This window comes from Erigeron canadensis, chromosome 3, assembly GCF_010389155.1.
Source record: "Erigeron canadensis isolate Cc75 chromosome 3, C_canadensis_v1, whole genome shotgun sequence".
Taxonomy (NCBI): domain Eukaryota; kingdom Viridiplantae; phylum Streptophyta; class Magnoliopsida; order Asterales; family Asteraceae; genus Erigeron; species Erigeron canadensis.
In genome coordinates, this window is record NC_057763.1 from 23,437,535 (window position 1) to 23,460,297 (window position 22,763).

At 34.1% G+C, this 22,763-nt stretch overlaps 3 protein-coding genes and 1 pseudogene across 3 annotated transcripts; 2 read left to right on the forward strand and 2 right to left on the reverse strand.

The window, feature by feature from the left end:
• The first annotated feature begins 1,124 nt into the window (after positions 1-1,124).
• On the forward strand, positions 1,125-7,201 carry LOC122590692 (annotated as a pseudogene).
• Positions 7,202-7,230: 29 nt separating this feature from the next.
• LOC122590694 (thermospermine synthase ACAULIS5) lies at positions 7,231-10,387 on the reverse strand. Its single transcript, XM_043762873.1, has 10 exons — positions 10,151-10,387; positions 9,965-10,031; positions 9,646-9,740; positions 9,037-9,139; positions 8,649-8,737; positions 8,158-8,314; positions 7,943-8,018; positions 7,738-7,796; positions 7,504-7,640; positions 7,231-7,425 (listed from the first exon to the last, which is right to left on the reverse strand). The coding sequence occupies exons 1-10, from the start codon at positions 10,300-10,302 to the stop codon at positions 7,341-7,343; spliced, it is 1,020 nt and encodes a 339-aa protein (XP_043618808.1). The 5' UTR covers positions 10,303-10,387; the 3' UTR covers positions 7,231-7,340.
• A 5,634-nt stretch (positions 10,388-16,021) lies between these two features.
• Positions 16,022-16,468, forward strand: LOC122591715 (RING-H2 finger protein ATL63-like). Its single transcript, XM_043763962.1, has one exon. It carries the CDS (start codon positions 16,022-16,024, stop codon positions 16,466-16,468), a length of 447 nt encoding a protein of 148 aa, XP_043619897.1.
• Positions 16,469-17,010: 542 nt separating this feature from the next.
• On the reverse strand, positions 17,011-21,431 carry LOC122592836 (probable phytol kinase 3, chloroplastic). Its single transcript, XM_043765153.1, has 6 exons — positions 21,007-21,431; positions 19,454-19,521; positions 19,246-19,377; positions 18,322-18,437; positions 18,103-18,217; positions 17,011-17,314 (listed from the first exon to the last, which is right to left on the reverse strand). The coding sequence occupies exons 1-6, from the start codon at positions 21,139-21,141 to the stop codon at positions 17,134-17,136; spliced, it is 747 nt and encodes a 248-aa protein (XP_043621088.1). The 5' UTR covers positions 21,142-21,431; the 3' UTR covers positions 17,011-17,133.
• Positions 21,432-22,763: the final 1,332 nt, after the last annotated feature.

Sequence of the window (22,763 nt, forward strand, 5' to 3'; positions counted from 1 at the left end):
ATACTAACACGGCGTGTGTCTTTTACTAAATCAACAATTTGAAAGGACCTCTAATATAAAGATGCTCTTAAAAAGCCCAACAAACCATATTCAAAAGTATAAGATTGATTTTCTATCTTGTATCGATAAAGTAATAGAAAAGAATGTCCAACTATTAAAAGAAGTTGAGATGTTTCACTATAACGAAGTTACCTAAATAAATGTCACATATATATATATATATATATATATATATATATATATAAGTATATAACGGTTGAGTTAACAAAAGATTTGCTTTTATAATAGTGCAAAGAGAAATAATACATTCAAAAAATTTTATATCCATCCATAGTTGACTTTTTTAAGAATCGGTTACACTTACACAGAGATATGTAATTGTCAAAGTCTTGTAATTATAGGTAAATTGTATATAACTATTTACATATAAGTAGAGGTTGAGCCGGAAGTTCTTATGAAAATAGTACTTTTTTTTAACCTTTGAGTAGAAACAAGGATATCTACATCTCACATCTCCATACCCTGTATGCAGAAATTGAAAGTGTTGTTGTTATACATAGAGTATATATAGTTTTTTTTTATACGGAGTAACTAGGCAAAAGCCGGAAAAAAAGTAAGGAATTGGTTATTGTGGAGAGTATTGTGTTAGTAACGAAGTGTACGTTGACGCATTTTGTGTTTGTATATTACGTTTTATTTTTGTAACCAGCGAAACCCCAAGAAAGAAATAAGAAAGAGGTTCATATTGGAGGATTAATGAAGTAATAACGTGATGGTGATGTGGGAGAGACCTCTAGGTATGTCTTAGTTTTGTCACTTTATGTTTGTCTCCAGGAGAACTGGTAAAACGAATGATACGTTTTCAGCTATATGCAACATGCAAAATTGAAAAGCTAGAATAGTAAACCATGCACTTTCTTTTAGTTCAATGACTTTTGATTATTTAATTTATGAAAATATGTTCAAAATTAAAAAAGAAAATAATAATAGTAATGATACTTTATGACACAAACCAACTTGCCCATTTGATTTTCAAGTTAATGAATTGAAACAATCCTGCTGTCATAAAGAGAGTATCTTCTCCTCAATATCTACATATAGCTTCGTCTTGATATACTTACACACATTTTCTCTCCCATTTTCATGTCTAGAAAATAACTAAAAATGGGTGAAAGATTAGGCCAATTACTTCTTATCATAATACTCTTCAAAAAAGTTTGGTTTTCAGCTGCACAAAATGATGATTGTAAGTTTCTATCATTTTCCTGACTTTCGGTACTAGCTAGTTATACGTTTGTTTTCAAGAACGGAAAAAATGTTCGTTTTTTATGTGTTGTTAAAGAATGAGGATCATATAAGCTGCTTGTGACAAGTTCAAGAAATGAACTGATACATATATGTTTATGATAATTTGTACATTAGTTCATGGTTGTCGTTTTAATCAAGTTTCTAACTATTTTGCTATGTATATGGCTAAGAGAAATCTTGTTTGATTTATATATGTAATTAAGATTATGGAATCTCTTAGGAATGATGTTTGGGATAACACACCACCTGGTTGGGAAGGTAGCTCTGATCCGTGTAGTGGATGGGAAGGGATCAGTTGCACAAACGGGCGTGTCACCTCCATGTGAGTTCATTATCTGCGAATATTCATTTTTGTGCAACTAGAATTAAGTTTTTTTCTCATTCTGTTTGAATTTCCAGTAATTTGGCAAGCATGAATTTGAAAGGTGGCCTTACTGGAGACATCGTGCAGTTAACGGAATTGGAGAGACTGTATGTTTTTGGATCAATTAGTTAACATAAAATTCTTGATTCTGTATGTGTTACGTGATCATATATTTATTGTTCTGTTTTTCTTTTGTATGCAGGAATCTATCTTACAATGAAGGTTTGACCGGGTCTCTAACTCCTGCAATAGGGAATTTGAAAAAGCTAACACAGCTGTGAGTAGTTTTTCCAGTTGATTGGCCTCAACTTCTGTTAAATTGGATATTATCGAGATACTAGAATAGTTTGTGTTTGATTTTGTTCATCAGAATCCTGGTCGGTTGTAGTTTCAGTGGTCCACTCCCGGACTCACTTGGAAATCTTGTCAACCTCAATTTCCTGTGAGTACAAGATTGCTTCCTTCTAACAGATATATAGAACTCTCTTTTTTGGTAATTTTGACCCATTACTTATGAATGTTTCTGATATGGGTACGTTTCATCTTTAGCATGTCAAATGACAATAAACTAGTGAAAAACGAGGCAGAAAAAGCTGTAAATTAACTCATTATAAAACAATGTAAATCATTATATTCAACAAAACTGGATTACTATCTAATAAACGTTCTTATCATACTTGACAGGCTATGTTTCATTCTGAATGACTTTATTTTTTGATAAAATTCTTTTCGGGTCAACCTGACCCACCCAGCTTGTCCTGTCACCAAACTTACCCAGTTTTTTAAATCTCTATTTATGCTTACAAACCTAATGGCTTATGTTAATCATTATTCAAAAATCTTGATTTTGTAGGTCCCTCAATTCAAATCGTTTCACCGGACCCATCCCACCCTCCATTGGTAACATTAAAAATCTTTACTGGTTAGATCTAGCTGACAATATGCTCTCTGGAAGTCTACCAGTTTCTAATGGAGGAACTCCTGGTCTTGATATGCTGATAAATACAAAACACTTGTATGTCTATATATATATCATTCTTTTCGATATGGGTTCACTTGGTAGAGATATGCAATTTGTATTGTGCTTACTTTAGATTGCAATTTTACAACTTTCAGCCATTTTGGAGGGAACATGCTCACGGGTAATATCCCCGAAAGGCTCTTTAGCTCCAACATGACTTTATTTCATCTGTATGTCTTCATATCAGATACAATCTTCCCTGTATATATAAATGATCGCAGAAAATCCACTTACTATTCAACTTTTCTTTCTGAACAGTTTATTTGAAAACAATCAGCTAAGTGGCCGCATTCCTTCAACACTTGGCCTTGTGAAATCGCTGGAAGTGGTGTGAGTACCTATGATGATCCCACCTCAAGATTTCCTGATTGTTTATATACTAATGCCATCTTTTCCGTTTGATATCAGACGTCTTGATAGAAATTTCTTAACAGGGAATGTGCCGTCAAGCATCAATAACCTCACTGATGTTCTCGAAATGTAGGTTTTATAACTTAAATAGTTAAATGTCTATTTGTTTGGTCCATCTGATGTTACTGTGACATTTTCGAATAAATTGCTTATAGGCTCCTGTCAAACAATCAATTGACCGGCCCTGTGCCTAATTTGACGGGCTGGAAATTCCTGAATTATCTGTAAGTAATAAAGTCTCTAACCAGTTATTTCATCACATACTCAAGAAACTAATGCAGGATTTCTTATTGTCATTTCAGAGATTTGAGCAACAATACTTTTGACCCTTCACCTGTTCCTTCATGGTTTTCGAATTTACATGCTTTGACCACTCTGTAAATCCCTCTAACCAGCTCAACAAATTTACTTCAAAACTGCAATCGCTGATTATGTATCACTTTTTTATTATCTGGCAGGAAGATGTATAGTACAAGCCTTAGAGGACAGCTGCCTCCTGAACTTTTCAAAATGCCACAATTACAGAATGTGTAAGTATATAATCCCTTGGTTGGTGTTTGGTGCACATTCTTATGTTTATAACTGCAGAAAAACTGATGATTGGAAAACTCTTCTTTCGTTAGTGATCTAAGTAACAATGCATTAAATGGAACCTTGGATATTAGCACTACACCAAGCAACCAACTACAAGAAGTCAATTTGCAGAATAATCAAATTTCTGACTTCATTCAACGAAGCCAAGAAAGCATCAAAATAATGTAAGTTTTGTTATTTTACCAGAATACCATCATTTTCTGAAGAATTAAAAAAAAAAAAAATGCAAGGTTCGACTTATGTGGTCAAATATATTACTTTTATTTTCATAGCCTATATCAGATATGGAACTTTCAAGTTTCAACCAATTTACTTCAGATATTATTACATTTTTAATATTTTAGTTCATTCACATAGAATGATTTTATATTATCTATTTTTTTTATCAACTAAATTACATCGATTTATACTTCTTTTGCAGACTGGTAGGAAATTTAATATGTGGAGAGACTGGCGTAAATGATAAATTTTGTTCCCTTCCCACAAATAATACTACGTCATACTCGACTCCAACCAACAACTGTGGATCTACATATTGTAGTTTACCTCGAGTTCTAAGTCCAAACTGTATATGTTCATTTCCATACTCCGGAAACCTTTACTTCAGAGCTCCTTCTTTTTCTGACCTTGGAAATACGACGAATTATGATTCTCTAAGAAATTCTATGATCAGTTCTTTTCAATTATCTAAACTCCCGGTTGACTCGATTTCACTCAGTAATCCTTTCAAGAATTCGGATGATTACCTTCGGATCGAGTTACAGATATTCCCATCTGCAGTAGATGGGTTCAATAGGACCGGAATTCTTGGCCTTGGGATCTCACTTAGTGAACAAACTTATAAACCACCCTTAGCCTTTGGGCCCTACTTTTTCATTGGTCAAAACTATGACTTCTTGTTAGGTAATTCATATTTTTCATTAGTTAACTTGCGTTACCTTATGTCTCTAGCAGATAAAACAAACAGTATAATATTAAAGGAAACCTGTCATACGAGTTAAAATCATTTAACTAGAGCATTACTGAACATATATATGCATAAATAAAGTTTAATAAGTGTTTGGGGCCAACCTGACCTTATTCAAACAAAATTTATTCATTACGCAGCCTATCCATAATGTGTATTCTGCAACTTCTACTTTACAGTTATGTACAGTTAGTCATTCTCTAAAACATATTATGATGTCATTTCACAGAAGGATCGAGTGCAGGACACAAGTTATCTAATACGGGAGTTGTTGTTGGGGCGACTGTTGGCAGTTGTGTCCTTTTGCTATTACTAGTATTTGCTGGAATATATGCTTTTCGTCAAAAGGGGCGAGCTGAAAGAACAAAGCAAGAGAACAGCCCATTTGGTATAATATTTCATGATCCTTTTACTGTAACTTTCAGATTTCACTCGCATATATGATTGGGTTCTGATCGTATTTTTGTAAAACTTGTAGCCTTATGGGATGTAAACAATGGAAGCGGTGCTGTTCCTCAGTTAAAAAGGAGCAAAAGCTTTCTCTTATGGAGAGCTTAGCAAATACACAAACAATTTTTCGGAATCAAACAACATAGGAGCAGGTGGATATGGAATGGTACGTTTACAGTAACGTTATAACGTGTATACATATGGGTAGATCGGGTGGGTTTGGTAGCTTTGTGAAGATCTGTTAAGATCGAAAAAGATAATTTTGCAGTATACAATGAAACTCATGTTGGCAGGTTGGGCTAATTTGGAAAACCCAAATGTTTTTTGAATTTATAAACAACATGTTGAATACTGACTATCAAATTCTTACTAAGTGTAAGGATTTGAGAGGTTTATGCATCATAAATACATGTAGCCTACTTTAGACTCATTTGACTACTTCAGCTTACCCATTTGACCTGATAGATATAAAACATAACCCAAAAAATAATAACTCTGCATGTATAAAGATGAAAGAAAATAAGAGAGTTAATAATTTTAAGAGAAGCTGAAAGAAAGAGTTCGTTTTGTTTAGGTGTACAAAGGAAGTTTACCCAATAGGCAGCTAATTGCCATCAAAAGAGCTACGCTGGGATCAACACAGGGTGGACTTGAGTTCAAAACCGAGATCGAACTTCTTTCAAGAGTTCATCACAAGAATCTTGTTAGTCTTGTAGGTTTCTGTTTCGATCAAGGTGAACAGATGTTGGTATATGAGTATATTGTCAATGGTACAGTCAAAGATAGTCTATCAGGTAACATTTTTTTTTTTCATTTTTAGAATTATTGATATCAACTCATTTGAAATTTAAAATTGACGATGGATGTTTTTTATACATGTAGGGAGATCTGGAATCAGATTGGATTGGATGAGAAGACTTCGTATAGCACTAGGAGCAGCGAAAGGGTTGCAATATTTGCATGATCTTGCTGATCCTCCAATCATACATAGAGATGTTAAGACAAACAATATTTTATTAGATGAGCGCTTAGTTGCAAAGGTGGCTGATTTCGGCCTATCCAAATCTCTGGGTGATGCTAATAGGACTCATGTTACAACTCAAGTCAAAGGGACTATGGTTAGTAATTTCTTTATTTACTGTAGACTAGAAGTATGCAGAGGTGGTAAATGGTTGTAACTGTTCTAAATGGGTTGCGGTCAAAACGGGCAGGAAGTCTGGAACTTTTGATATATATGCATTGTGACCACACTTTTTATGACTTTTGACTCTTTCGACGTATTTGAACCATTCAACCCATTTCAGTTTGGATAACCTTTGTGTTGACCAATTTGACCCATTAGAGGCAAGTAATAACTTGAATTGTCTGCTCCATTTGCTCATTAGTGGGCCTAAAGTGCCACCTTTGGCTTATTGGCTAACTTCCATTCCACACCTAAGGCTTTCGTTCTCGTGAAATACTTAACCTGAAAAAGAAGGCTGCATGATATAATGCAGGGATACATGGACCCTGAGTACTACATGACACAACAGTTGACTGAAAAGAGCGATGTATACAGCTTTGGAGTCGTACTATTAGAGCTAATAACAGCAAGAAATCCAATCGAGAAAGGGAAGTACATTGTGAGAGAAGTAAAGCAAGCCATGGACGGAAGTAAAGAACTATATAATCTGCACGATGTCCTTGATCCAATCATCGGTTTGACCACTCAACTCAAAGGATTGGAAAGGTTTGTAGATTTATCATTGAAATGTGTGGAAGAAACCGGAGATAAGAGACCAACAATGAGTGATGTTGTGAAAGAGATTGAAGGCATTATGGAACTCAACGGTCTTAATCCAAATGCCGAATCAGCAGCAAATTCAGCAGGAGATTTTACCACCAGAGGAAGTGGGCATCCTTATATTAATGACAGTCTTTTTGCTTATAGTGGCGACCATTTTCCTACAAAGTTGGATCCTAAGTAGAAATTCATTTTCACAACCAAGAACCGGCAATTAGTTTTGTCAAGATTATTTTAGTTTTCATCACGTAAATGTAAGCTACAACATCCGGATATTGAAAAGAAAGGTATGAGTACGATTACTATAACCATTGGTTCGTGTAGAATACGTATGTGAACAACTAGAAACTCGCTCAAATTCCATTACTTTCAAGTGTTTTGCATCTTAATTTGTTTTTGAAAGCAGACCAAGATAAGAACAAATAAAAGAAAAAAAACATTTCTATAGATTACATTTCTTCCCAACTCCTTGGCCATGAATGAATCTCGCATTGTCCTCAGTATACACATGAGTTTCATTTTTCAACCTGAAAACAAAAATTGTCAATCAATTCATATATTTGAAACAAATGGAGTAGTAGATAATAATTAGGTTATTCACTCACGAGGAAGAAACCATCTTGTTGAGAACCATTAAGGCGCATAATGAAGTGCCATCTAAATACAGCAACTCTCCTTTGATTGTTTCTCGTATTTTCTTGTCCATGTTGTCTTGGTTGATACAAAATGGCGTGTCGGATGCCTAAACCAAGTAAATTAACACACTTTATTTAATAAGTTAAGGAATTTTTAAAGAAAGAAGAAAGTGTAAACAAAATGTTCAAAATAGAAAAACTAACCATAACCCATCCCCATTCATCAGCAAAAGAAGGCACATGAGCCGTGTATGCAACTACGTCTGCACCAATGTTTACGTATCATCATTAAGGATTGAGTTCATAGTTAAGGTAAAGCTGTTTAATTAATTGATTAGTCTATAACAAGGATTTAGCACATTAACTAATTATGCTTGATTTTAGTTATAACTAGAGTTGTGGCTCTTACATTTGAATACTTGCTTGATAGTGTTGTAAATAGATGAAAACACTTCTTGATGAGTGAACACTCCTGCAGGTCCAGCCTGCATAAATAGCGTGGCAAGTCAAATAACAATGTATATATAAACCATGCTAATTGACTACTCTCGTATGTTAATTTGTCTGATAAAATTTATAATAAGATAGATCGATCATTTAGAGCAGAGGAGAATTAGAAAGAACCTGAGTCACAAAGATTCCATCAGTATTAAGCTTAGGTTTAAGGATTTGCTGATAAAAGGACTTTGTGTAGAGTTTATAGCAAGGCCCCCCTTCAACTGGATCAGCCAAGTCTCCAACTATTATGTCAAATTTCTCTTTCCTCTCTTGTAGTTCAATCCTATTTTTTTTAGAATAAATTGACAAAATTAATTTAGATGTCAAAATCAATATCTTTAAGCATGTGATATCCACGTCATACGCCACGTAAAGGCGAAGATGGCAAAGGCCCGACCACAATGTCTATCAAACTCTATAATTCTAGTACTATTTATGTATTACAGAAATTAGTTTACCTAAGTTAATTGGCCCCTAACAAAATATAAGTTTCTGTTCTTCATTTTTTAAGCTTCTTATTACCCGCAGGAGTCCCCCCAACCCAAGACTCAATTCCAGACTAGTCATACACGATTACAAAGAGTAAAAGTGCAAAAGAGGACTATTATAAGACTTACTTGGCATCATTGATGACAAGGTCAAGCTTCTTGTTACAAAAAGCTTCTTTATTTGCTGTGAGATGTTCACGACAGAAGGCAACTACCTCCTGCATGCGTAACAAAGATAATGTATGTTAGTTGCTTGCCTCATCAAATGCAAACAACGTGATCACCCACCCCCCTCTATAATGACATCATATTCTACTATTTTATTTGCATAAAGCTTAGTAGCTTATATATGTGTTTGAATAACTGCTATATTATATATACTACTACTGTATTTGAACTTGATCTTAATAATTAATTACTTGCAAGTTGAATAAAGTACTTCTATCAAGACCTTGACAATATGTATATGAAAAATATTACAAGTATGTATTCAATATATAAAGAGGATCAACTGAACCTGGTCAATATCACACATGACAACATTTTCAATGGACTTGTGTTTGAGTGCTTCTCTGGCAGTAGACCCTTCACCACCTCCCATTATGAACACTGTTTTTGGGCTGCAAGTTTTTCATTACATTACAACATATATACTGATATTTGATTCATTACATTACAACATCAAATAATGTTTTTTAATTTGATGTTGATATTTTTCTTATCTGACATGTCATCCGTGCATAAAGTACGTCTACATAGATGCAACGGATCGATATGCAGGGGTGGCCTAGACAGGGGCAAACCAAACCCCTGTACCAGGCCCATTTTCTTAGGGGCACCATTATTTTTTTTAATAAGGTTGATGTCGTGTACAAAAAAGTTATGTATACTATTTGAATTCGGTAGGAGTCAGTAGCTATTTTGTCTTGACTCCCCATAGGTGCTTAAATCTTTAGGACCGGCTGTGCGGGTATATGTATCCAAATTACATATATATTTACACAGAGATAGATTGTATTGAAAATTAAAGAAAACAGTACGTAGGTTGATCAAATTTAGCCAGAGAGAGGAAAATAATGTCTGGATGAGTTAGCTAGGAAGAGTTGAAGTGATCAAAATTACTTACTTGGGGTGACATAAAAGAGGGGGATGGATTAAGCATTCATGGTAAATAAACTCGTCACTTTCCGCGCTCTGCATCTTCCCATCAATTACCAACGCCTATAGAATATGTTCATTACTTAATCCATTAGTACGGACTAGTATTTAGCAGGCTTTCTAGGAGCAAGTTCTTGCGTGCAGTCTTTCTACCTTCAGATAGGTCAGTATGACTGTTTACATCTTACCTCCCCATATCCCATATTTGGCGAAATTGGGTATTATTGTTTATATCGTTACATTTCAACTGAGAAATAATATATAATACTTAATAATATATATAATACCTTTCCAAAGCGCTTTGTATCCAAAAGAACTATGTCTTGATACTGGCTCATCCCTTTATGCAGCACACTTTGTATGAAATATTAGAGTGTTAGTACGTTAACAACTTAAAAATGCATGAAATATCAATACTTGTTTGAATCAAATTTATCATACTGTTTTTCCTGAAAAGCAAAGTGGAATTAAACCTGTTTAAAGCAAAAGACCATTTGAGATCATCGTCGATCACTTCTTCGAACCATGAGCCATCATTTACGTCGACGTTATTGTTCTCTTGTCCATTGTCTTTAGGTTTGTGGTGATGATCATTTGATGGAAGGAACAGAACGGCTTCACCCATGATATGCTAATTGGAATTTGAGAGAGTTTTGAGTGTTAAGTGGAAGAGGTATAGTAGGAAAGATTTCAAGAAGATGTAATTTTGGTTTGATGGTTTTGTGCATAATATGATCACTTTATATACTAGTCGTCTCATATGAAGACAAGCAGCAACTTTGTGGTTTTAAAAATAGAGTCTTTATCTTAGTATATTTTCAACTAGTTGACTTTTCTTTTAATTTGTATAAAATAAAATTCTCACATGCTTCCCTAGGATATTTTAATTTTAATGAAGAGATTAAAGAATTTGTTTATCATATCCTTTAAAGTTATGGTTATAACTTGATGTTACTTATTGCATATGAAGGTTTAAAAAATATTTTAATAATTATTTATTATTACTAGCACGGTATCCGCGCTATACGGCGGTGTTCGTGGCGGTGACGGTGTTGGTGGGGGACGACTATTGATGGTAGAGGCGGCGTCGAGTGATATATATAATTGAAGTAAAAGTAATTAATGTAATGAGTTAATTGAGATATTTTAAAAGATTAAGGACTAATACTTTAATAGTGTGATATATCATTAAGGGTATTTTAGATATTTTTCCCAATGTAACTTTCAACATGGGGTCTATTCTTTAATAATACTAGCATTGTACCCGTGCAATGCGGCGACGGTGACGGCGACAGTGGTTTAATGGTGTCGGTGACGGGTGGTGATCGATGACATCGAAAATTGGTGTCGAGTGGTCTAACCGTGTAAGTTGATACAATGGTGATAGTGATGTTTTAGAAGATAAGGGTTTAAAGTATAAATTAATTCATTAAGGGTAATTTTAGTAATATCTAATAACTCTTTCCTTAAGGGTTATTTATTAAGAGCAATCTAGTAATTTTTCATCTAACTATTTTCTAACCATTTCCTAAAATAGGGGTGAATAATCATTATAAAGCAGTAGTAGATAGTATAGATATACAATATTGATTGCTATCCTATTAACAAAATATTATAAACTATCACATGCTTATGAGTGAACCTAAAAATATCTACTTCAAAAGACATAAGCCTCGCCAGCTAACCCAACCATACTCTAGCTCGGGTAAGTCCCCTATATCGCTTTCTCGTAGGCTCAAGGATATATATTAATGATAAAATCCGTCCGCCTCAAGGATCAAACCTGAGTCTATCCTGATCTCTATCATTAGTGATTAGTCCCAAGCCTCTGACCAACTATGTTGGATATTATACTTATCATAATTCGTATATAAATCAAGTCATGTTGTGTTAATAATACATGGCTAGTATAAGGATAGCTAGCAAACGGAACTTGCCTTAGTACATTGCTAATGGATATAAATTTGGGTTAAGTTATTGAGAAAATCATAAGAATACAAAATGGGTTAGAGCCCACCACCCTTTATAAGTTTAAAATATCATTACCCCTCCGTTCCATTTTAGTTGTCATATTGACTAATTTTGACCGTATATAACTTTTTTTGTACTATATAGTAGATGAAACTTATATGAACGGAAAGTACATTAAAAACTCAATTCATTCATATATTTTATATCAAGTGTTATATGACACAAACAAAGTTATTTACGGTCAAAATTAGTCAACATAACAACTAAAATGAGACGAATGGTTTTCTTTAGCCAGACAAATAAATTTAAGTTATTCGGGATAACCTATTAGTTAAAAGCGAGCTGATATATATGCGAACACAGATAATGTCAGATAGTTCAACCCAACCATATAGCTTCAATAAGAAAAAACCCCATCAAAATCAAGCCGAAAATTGAACAACCGCTTCATGGGTAAATTCTGATGCTTTACAACTCCAATTGTAGATCATTGACATCAATTGGTATAATACCTTTTCCATCTCATTTTAAGAGTCCTAAAGTGTCTTAATTTATTTTTAAAATCTTTTTACTTAAATTTTGATCGTAATTATTTTTTGTTGTCTTATATAAAATTTATGAATAAATTGAGTTGTATAATATATATACTTTTCAATAATATAAGTTTCATCAACTATTATAAAATACATACAAAAATATTTACGTTCAAAGTTAATTAAAAAAGACTTTTAAAGTTAAACTAGGACATTAAAATGAGACAGATGAAATACCTAATTTATATTTTTCAAAAATTAAAGCAAAATCATTTAATATGAATGAAAATAATCCGTTCATTTCTCTCAGTAATAGTCAATCCAGTTGACCAAATACACTTCTAGTAGACTCAAAGTCTTGAGTTGGATCCTCATAGATAATAAGTTTTAGGTTTTTTCCATGCAAATATTAATCTGCCATACACTAGTTTCGCATGTGGATAGATATATTAATGAAGATAGTAATATTTTTAATTAGTAGTATTTCAATTATAATTATAATTATAAATATAAATATAGATATAAATATATAAAAAGGAGAGTAGATAATTAGTTGACGTTGGTGGGTACAAGTGTAAGCATGAGGATAGACAGGGAAGTGGGGTGTTGATTGATGGAGGCATATAAGCCATGCGCATGAGGAGGAAGCACAATCAAATGTTTAGTGGCCGCATGGCATTTTTGTCGGGACCAAATTTGTGCCCACGCGTAACAATTGACATTTCTCTTTTTTTATTTCTCAAGTGTGGATAATGAGTAGTTACTCCAATTCATGTTTTCTTATTAAAAATTTAAATATATTTATTTGATGATTTGGGGAGGAGCCGCCTTAGGCCGAAGGATGCAATCGAGTTAGAAAAGAAAAATCGTTTAATTTAGTGTAACTTTTTGTATAATTGAGCTTTTTTCAAGCATGTATCGACGTAGCAAAAAAGGATGCGTTGTCGTTTAAGACACCAAAGTTCTAAAATGAAAAATCCGTTAAAATAATTGTTTAACGCTGTTGAGTGGTGAGAATATTAATACCTAATGATAAAGTAAAACCCGAATATCGTTCTCGACGTTAATCTGTAATATTATACTTTTTCAGTCTCATTATAAGTATACTTTTAATTTTTCAAAGTTCTCATTTCGTAATTTTGACCATAAATAATTTTAATTGTATTATATAATACTTGATAAAAGTTATATCAATAAAAACTAACACATTTGCCAATAAGTTGATGGCCCATTGGTATTGTCTTAGACCTTGGGAAATCCACTGGGTTCGAATCTCACTTCCTACATTTGTAAGAGTGGATTATTTGGGGGGTTTTCAAGAGTCCTGAGTTTCATCTCAGACATGCGTGGTTCGAGCTGCTCGCATACTGTCCAATTGTATATTACTATGGTGTCTCGAATGCCAACTGTTAACTACTAACTCGCTGTTAAAAAAAAAAAACATTTAAATCTCAATTAATTCATATAACAGCTATAAAGTATTATGTGCACTACATTGTGCGTACTAATCTTTTTTTTTGAACATTTTGTGCGTACTAATCTAGAAATTACCTATGTTTTAAGCCCAATCTCAGGAGCAATGGCCCACATTGCAACAAATACAACACTACTTATGCAATACCAGAACTTAATCTTGTGTGTTATTTTGATATCGATCATTATATTTGTTTTTCTCACAAAGATAACTCCGAACAACTACTACCCCAAAACCCACAAAAACTATAGAAAATATCGGGGGACATTTAACTAATGAAACAAACATCTTGGAGCCCCAAGGGTACGGTATATTCCTGTGTTTATTGTCTAAAATTCATATAAATATAATAACAAATAATTACACACTTGGCATGCGTGGTTTACAAAGATTCCGTGAGTGATGCAATCTCTTGTTTCATTGGACTTGCAAACAATCTCATGTAGTTTTTAGGGACAACCTTTTTATTGATGTGAGATTCTCATGCTTAAAAGGGTCAAGTAATAAGTGGTTAGGTGACCAACCATTTACATTTACATTTTTTTTTTGTTGGAAGGTGATGAAAATATGATGTCATCCTTCTTATGTGTAACTTGCAAGCTATATATATTCGAACTATACATACTTTTTGTAGCTAGTGATCGTTGCATTCACTACAATAACTCTATCTTTTCTTAAAGTACCGTGAATCCTTTAATAAACAGGTTAACGTGCATTTGTCTATTTATATGACACAAAAATTAGGACAATGGTGACTAACTAAATGGGGGAAATGGGCTCAAAATCAAGTCAAATAGGTCATAGATCACATGAGAAAGTACTTCATCATGTGTTAGACAGGTCAATATCATGTGGGTCAACAACATAAGGATTTTGCTAGCTTTTTATTTTTGACAATTCAATTTTCATATTAATTTGAAATTTATACATCATGTTAGTGAGAAGAATTATACACATGATCAATAAGTTCCACCTGATGCAAACATATATATAGGGCATGAGATGGACGAAATATCCAAAACCTAGCCGGCTAAGATCGATTTCGAGTTGGAAACCGATTATGCAATAATCCCCAAATAAATATATTGATCATTTTAGTGACTAATGGATTTCATAGTCTTATCTGGCTCACAAGAAAGAAGAGCACAATAAATAGAAAATCAAGCTGAACATAAGTTAATATAAGGACATAGGTTTTGCGCCTCGGCCCCATCATGAACTGGCCAGCGCGAAGAGTAAACCCACGCACCATTAGAAAACTTATAGCATATATAGACAAGGAAATTGGGCGCGAGAGCGTAATTTCCTATCCATACATCTTTCTAGACACGAATACTATCACCTCTCCTTGATTTATCACCTGGAACACCGTCCCACATGGAGATTTACCCCCTTCTCCGACTAATTTTTTTCGTTGACCAAAACATACTTTTTTTCATATTCAAGGATTTTCACACGCACCTTATCACTCCTAGGTTGTCACATGGCGCAAGTCTCCCCACCATGTCAGGTAGCCTCACTCTAGGTTTTTGGAAGGCTTCCTACACGCTAACGAAGCTAAGGTCACTACAGGTTTTTTGAAAGGCTTCTTATATGCTTTCATGGCACCACATGGCATAGTCCCTGCCTTCAAAGAATAGTCTCACTCCGGACGGTCTTAGTTGAAAGGGTCGTGTGAATATATATCATATTTATATAGAATCGAAAACAACCTAATTAGTCTGGTAAGGATACCTACAAGTATATATTTTTAATCTTCGTTGCCCGATAGCCTACTATCCTACACAAACATGGCCTAGCTATTGGATACAGGAAAGGTAATATTGCATACGATTGCTCTGTATATCGTAGATTTATCATAGATATTGCATAGTATTCATGTTTCGTGAGTTCGATTAAAACGGTTCTTGATTGCTGTTAAAAAGGTTTGTGGGTTTTGTCAATTCAAGTAGAATGATTATTCATCAATCCTTAGTTGTTTTCGGCACAGATTTCACTTAAATGAAACTCGTGGAAATGGTACCTCGACTCACCCCTTGAAAACTTTGCTGACCATGGTCTACAATTTAAAAATAACGTCAACCAAAACACAGTAAAGTTCATATTTATGTTTCCTGGCTATACACAAACCAACAAACTTGATTTCCAAATAGCCACTATTTTGTCACTTCTTATCGCTATATCACAAGCCACAATGCTCCTTCCTCTGCCAAGTCCACAAGAAGATGATGCTAATTACCATAATCTCCCTCCTCCTTGTTATCATTTTCATGTTATGCCTCCACTTATTCGCTCGTTGGTACTTTTCACAAGCCCATCAACGTAGTCAAGCCAGCTTTAGAGAACCCTACGTTTTAGGATCTAGAATGCACCGCAGGTTCCAAACCACCTCTTCCTCGTCCTCCAGGTGGGGTCTTCCTCTGTCTGCCATTGCCTCATTGCCGTTATTCATTCACAAATCACCACCTTCACTTGACTCTAACTACGTATTTGAGTGTGCAATATGTTTGAGTGTTTTCCTAGAGGAAGAGATTGGAAGGAAATTGCCGGGATGTGGGCATGTGTTTCATGTGGATTGTATAGACATGTGGTTGTACTCGCATTCTACTTGCCCTATTTGTCGGTCGTTAATAATATGCCACTACAGTAATCATATAGCAGAGTACATAGAGATTGATTTACTTGACCAAGAAGGGGAATTAGAGTTGGAGATTCACAATCCACAAAGTAGTCCAGTACAAGAAAGTAGTAAAACTACAAACATGGTTGTTCAGGTTGATTCTGGAACGAGTTCTTCATCAACCTCGGAATGAAGGGGTTCTATGGTTTTCTAGCAGAAGCAAGGGTAATGGGGATTCATGTTTTTAAACATGTTATTTTCATTAAAACCAAAAACACTATAGTTATGTTTATTGATCTAGAGATGATACATACACAGCCACTTCGTTATATAATGTCGTATATATGGTATTATAAACCACAAATTCGTGTTGTATGTAACACTACCCTTATTAGTCAAATATTTGAAGTACTATATTCATGACATACATCTTATTCAACATTATAAGACAACTGTGAAAACAAAAAGAGTGAATGTTAGTGCACTTATGAAAAGAAACTTGCAAACTTGCTTTCTTATTCTTTAATAAGTTATACATGGAAACAAGTTCGTTGGACACTCTTCTTTGTGTGCATGAGAATCATGTTGTTTTCAGGTTCACACGATAATATGTTATAAGTCCGCTGGTTGATTGGTTGGGATCACGACCAGCACTAAACAAAATTTAAAGGTTGTTGTATGAAAAAACTTACAGAAACTGGTTTGAAAACCGGTTTCCAGTAGACTTTTATAAACTGGTTAACTAACAAATTAAATAGAGCATCAAAGCCAACATTCTTGTACAATAATAGATGCATGTTTTGTCGGACAAAGGACGACATGTTACAACAGATACCTATGTTTACAGCTCAACACATTTTATGAGAATACCAAAGTTCCTAACAACACAGAGGCAAGAGGCACCGTCAGATTGTCATCAAACTTGGTGCTTATAGGGTGAGACTCTACAAAAGCACTTGCAACAGACACAACCAAAAATCCAAACACAACTCCAAAGCTGTTCTCAATGAAGCCAAACATTGAATAATAGTACATGTACCTATAGGCATCACCAATATTTAATCAGAAGTTTACAATAGCTAGGTGCCTCAGAGCCTGATACCCCCAAAGGTTGACTACACTCTGACGAACCTCAAATGTATTATGAAGTAGAAATAACAAATGTGGGTGTGTGTGATTAGCATCCAAACTAGATGAGGCAACTTATTCCCATTTACTTATGAATTCTTAAGTTTATGTTTCTCTCTAATTGGTAAGATGGGTAATAAATTTGCAAAATTTGCAAAAAGAGGAACATGTCAATCACTCAATTGGGTCGAAAGTCACCTAAAATATACATAAAACATGTAACCTATGTTATATTTATAAAGTAATGCTATTATTAAAATGATACAAGTTTTGCAGTCACATCTAACACATGAAGTCTTTATAGAAAGCTGAACTTTTGGGTCAAAAACAGTTTCAAAAAAAAAAAAAAAAAAAAAGGTAATGGAACCTTACATGTACATCTTTTTAACCCGTTACCCTACCCATGCTTGATCTGCGTATTATTTCCACCACTATCTGAACCTATCTGCTTTGGTCCAAAGTAGCAAAGTACTCTATTTGAACAAAATAGGTAACTCGATGACTCTACAAATGTCCCTAAGAGAACATTTAATTCACACACACACACAAACACAGATGAGTATATATATATATATATATATATATAAGCCTTTCAACATTAACAAAAGAAAGAACTGGTGTGGGCTGTGGACTTGAATCAATGCCACTAACAATTTGTGGGTGCTTAGAAATTCCAACTGATATTGCAAAAAGGCTTACCCAACAGATGCTATGAAACCAGCAGTTGCCATAGCAATGGACCCTGCATAAGATTTATCAGAGTTATAAGGGAGCTTCTTCTTTCCATACCGCCTTCCAATAATGTCAGCAAAACCTGTAGCAAAATAAGGTTTGGAAGCCATTAGAAGAACTTATGATTAAGATAAATAACACATATAGAATACTAGAAAGATACTCTTTTGTTGCTTTTTTCATTACCATCTCCTGCACAAAGATTGCAAATTGCAGCAATGGCTACTGGGGATGTTCTCCAATAGACTGTACAACAAAACGTGATAGCAGAAGCATAGTACAATGGACCTGTCAACAGTTCCCTGGTACATAAGAAAAACATGAAAGATCTGAGTAAAGGTGGAAATTTTTAATCCTTTTGCTTATAAATAATTCTTTGGGGGTCATGTAAATCTATAATGGGTCAAATAAGAAAATCAATAATAGTAGTAGTAGCTAAAGAGAAAACAAAGCAAATGGATTAACACTTAATAAGTGGACAGTTGGTTTAAGTACATTTATAATGCTGAGAACATTATACGAGTAAATCTTTTTAATAAACTAGAATGATAATAACAACGTACTTTTTGTTTTGTGACTTATGAGAGAACTTACTTTTTTAGTTCGTAAGACGCCTACGTATTTATAAAGTTGCAACTAGGTAACTAGCTTAGCAGGATAACCCTTTGCCTCAACTCTCAAAAGTCGTCCCATTTTTTAGCCAATTTACATCTCATTGCATCACTTAAGCAAACAACTTTTACGATAACATATGGGATCAAAATGTTATGTAGGCATTTTCTAGTTACCGGGTTGCAAACTCTTCAGAAGGGACAAAAATTGATATTATATCAGCCTCTGTAAGGGACTAAACAGAAATTATGGATGGCAAGATGGATGGGGTGAAGGGTGTTTGGTAACATGGATATAACAAAATGTGAGGTGGCACAATTTGATTGATAGTGCTAAATCTTATAATACTTTATATAATAGTATAAACAAGTTGCAATAAAACCCATTGCACTGGTACATTCCCCACCCAAAAACTTTCATTTTGCCTTGTTACACAACCCGCCCATATTGCCACGGAGAGATAAATGAATCCAATCAGTATGTAAGAAGATCAAAAACCTATAGTCTCCAAATCTGCTCATTGACTTTACAGTGGCCTCATCTTTAACTATTCCAAGTCCTATTAGAAGCACTTTAACTATGTTGACGCCGGGAACAAGAGCTGCTATAACTGCTCCTCGATTGCCTGAACTGCCATCATGCAAGACAAACTTGAGCATCATGTGTGAAGTGACAAAAGCATCTCGTTGTTTGTCATGTATATTACCTGAAAAGAGGCCAGCATAACATGAATGCCAGTCCAATGGTTATATGCACAAGCTTCCTGTTTAGTTTCTGATGAAAAAAAGATAACATTTTTATAAGCACTTATGGATGCGGATGAAGAATATTTGGATCAATAAGTTTGGCCTAAACAAAAGTTATACATGTTCCAAGGTGATGGGTCCCATTCCATTTGCCAAATATCATCACTTGATCTTAAAGAATAGGGGAATTTTTTTTGTCTAAGATAACAATCTACTTTTCATTCTATCTCTTGACAGAGAACTAGTTTTATATTTTATTTAACGATCCTACTTTTCAAACCCCTTGTTGACCATCTAGTAACCTGAAATCCACAAAGGATGGCAAAGTCTTCTTGACCTACATACGGCAAGACATAATTTAGCTTACAAGGGTAATGTGACACAATTTAGGTTCTCTTATGAGTTATGACTTACGTTTTGGATGACCCAAACACTATGCAACTAACGTTAAGTGAGTCCCAACATCACAAACAGAATTTCCCAATAATAAAAAGTTTCACATCACTCATTTTCCCACTCCAAAAAGTAAGTCATCACCTTTCCCCAATAATAAAAAGTATCACATCAACCATCCCTTATACAACTGCCAACATAGCAATCAGGCACCACCAGCCGATGCCACAAACTGCTGTTGCTACAAAAGTTTTTTGGAACAAATGACCTCAAAATTTTAATTTTCCTTCCAACTTAACAAAAACAATCATTCGACCTCATAGAACGATTACTATTGTAGTTCATAGTTATACTATTATAGTTTTATTTTAGAACGACTAAAGAACTTTATTAAAAAAAAACGGAAAACTAGCAAGGTACTAGTCGCCAAAAGTACAATAAAGATTCTCCAGCAACTAGTTTTTTCGCAATCTTACCCCCCCCCCCCCCCCCGGGTCACAAGCTCTTGCAACTGAGCCCGGCAAAGCATGCATTTGCACAATTGCACCACATCAAAAAGGGAGGCAAACACGGGTATGTTTTATACAGTTCTACACTATGCATCGAACTGCTTCGTGACCATTCGTAACCATTTACCTTCTTCACCTACACTTTTTCATGCCACGTCAGTTTCACCATCTCATATCTTTCACCTTCTTTTTTTCCCTTAACCATTCACCTTTCATTTTGGACCCCATATTTATTTATTTAAAAACATAATACATTTTATATTAATATATATTTCCTATTAGCCCCACATTGCAACCAATGGTTATGAAAAAAACAAAAAAGTGGCAGACTTTCTAGTTTCACCTATTAACTTTAAAGCTTTCACCTTCAAGTCATTTGCCATATCATTTCACTTTCATCCTTTTCACCTGACCTTTACAAATAGTCTTACTTAAATTTTGTTGGATTTCCCTAAGTCCCCATCTAAAGTTTCTTGACACTGTCACTAATACTTTATCACATACACACATACATATACAAAAAGTACTACTTTTATAATTTTATATATATAAAGCTTCAAACTTGAATTTCTTAACAATTAAACTACAGATTTTGAAGTGTGGAATTAAACCTGGTCAAAAATCCCTCTTCTAGCAGTTTGTTCAAAAACCCAAAGCAAAAAGAGTGCAAGGCATGTCGAAAAAACCAAGGCACAAGTATCTCCGGCCAAAGGATATTCCGGCAAGAATATCGGCCCTCCACCCATCGTTGACTTTATTCTCCGACGACCCCCCAGCTACCGCAAGCAAACAACTTTTTCTTCCTAATTAAGAAAAAAAAAAAAAAAAAGTTTGTTCGTTTGGCGGGTTTCTAAATGTGGGATTGTTTAATTTAATTTGGGAAAATCCGAGGTCAAATGAGATGATTGGTTGAAATCAGTGTTTGTGGCTTTTTTTAGAAAAATGATGATACATAGATACATGATAGATACATATAGCTCTGCAATTTTGACTTGAGTTTATGTTCAAAATGGAAATGTAGATGGATACTTTTGAGACAAGTTTGATAGTGTTAGGTTGTACTGTATTGAGTATTTAATTGGATAACGTCAGAAATTGGTTGTATCATTTAATTGGATTGGATAAGTCAAAAATTTGGTAGTCGTAGATGGTGGGTATATTTGGCAAATGTGGCGGTAGCTGTTAATCAGAGCTTTGGCAAACGTAGCGGTAGCTGTTAATCAGAGCTTTAGGCTGTAGCTTTTAGTTGAAACAGTTATTAAAAGTTTTACCTTTCAAAGATGTTTGGCACAATAACTGTAGTTGCAACTTAAAAGTGTAAAAGACAAAAAAGAACAAAAAATATATATATATATATATATCAAATTAAAATTATCATGTTTCAATTATAATTATAAATAACTCATAGTCATTTATATTTATAAATCATAGTCTTTTATTTATAAATCTAAAAAGAAAACACTAATAAATGCATACATAAAATACTTTGAAATAATCAAGTCTTGTGCATCTCCCATTTGATAAAATCTAACTCATTACTCAATAGACACCATATACTCATATAGCTTGTACAGCAAAGCTGGTAAAAAAAAAAGTCACGCAGGTATGTATATCTATTATACAGTACTCTATATACACATAGAAACAAGAGTACACACAACTACATAAGCATTCATTTGATTCTTTTATTCACACAAAAACTAGTGTCTTCTTCTAAACTAACTATATTTTGAATTTTTTTTTTTTTTTTTTTTTTATCAATTTCTCTACATACATATAAAAAGCCTAATCTATTCTTTCAATTCTCAAGGTAGTGTCATTACAAGCTTTAAGGCACACTCCAACTCATATTACCTGTGAATGAAGAAACTGGCCATATGTTACTGGATTTATTTCTTCTATGATTGTCTATATTATTATATTTTAAATGTTTGAGAGATATGAGAATCAAGATACAATATATAAATACTCAAATAGCTTCGTTAAAAAGACTCAAATAAGAGATGAACAATGTTCATGTTGAAGGAGTCGTAGCTATTACAAAGAAGATGCCAAGATAGGAGTCAAAATAGTGTTATACACTAAAAGAGGTATATGATACGAGATATGAGGGTGGTTGTGTAATTTAGAATGTTAAAAGCTAGCTTTTAATAGAACGCTTCTCCTAACAACGTTTTGTTAAGAACTTTTCATATCCAAATAAAAGCTACAATTGGTCTATCCAAACAAAACTATTAAAATAGCAGTAGCTTTTTGTTAAAAATTAAAAGCTAAAGCTCCCAAAAAGCTTCCTAAACGCTCCTGCCAAACATAGCCGGTGTGTGCTAATAGTTTTACGTCCTTTATCAAACGGGGGCTTTGATAATTC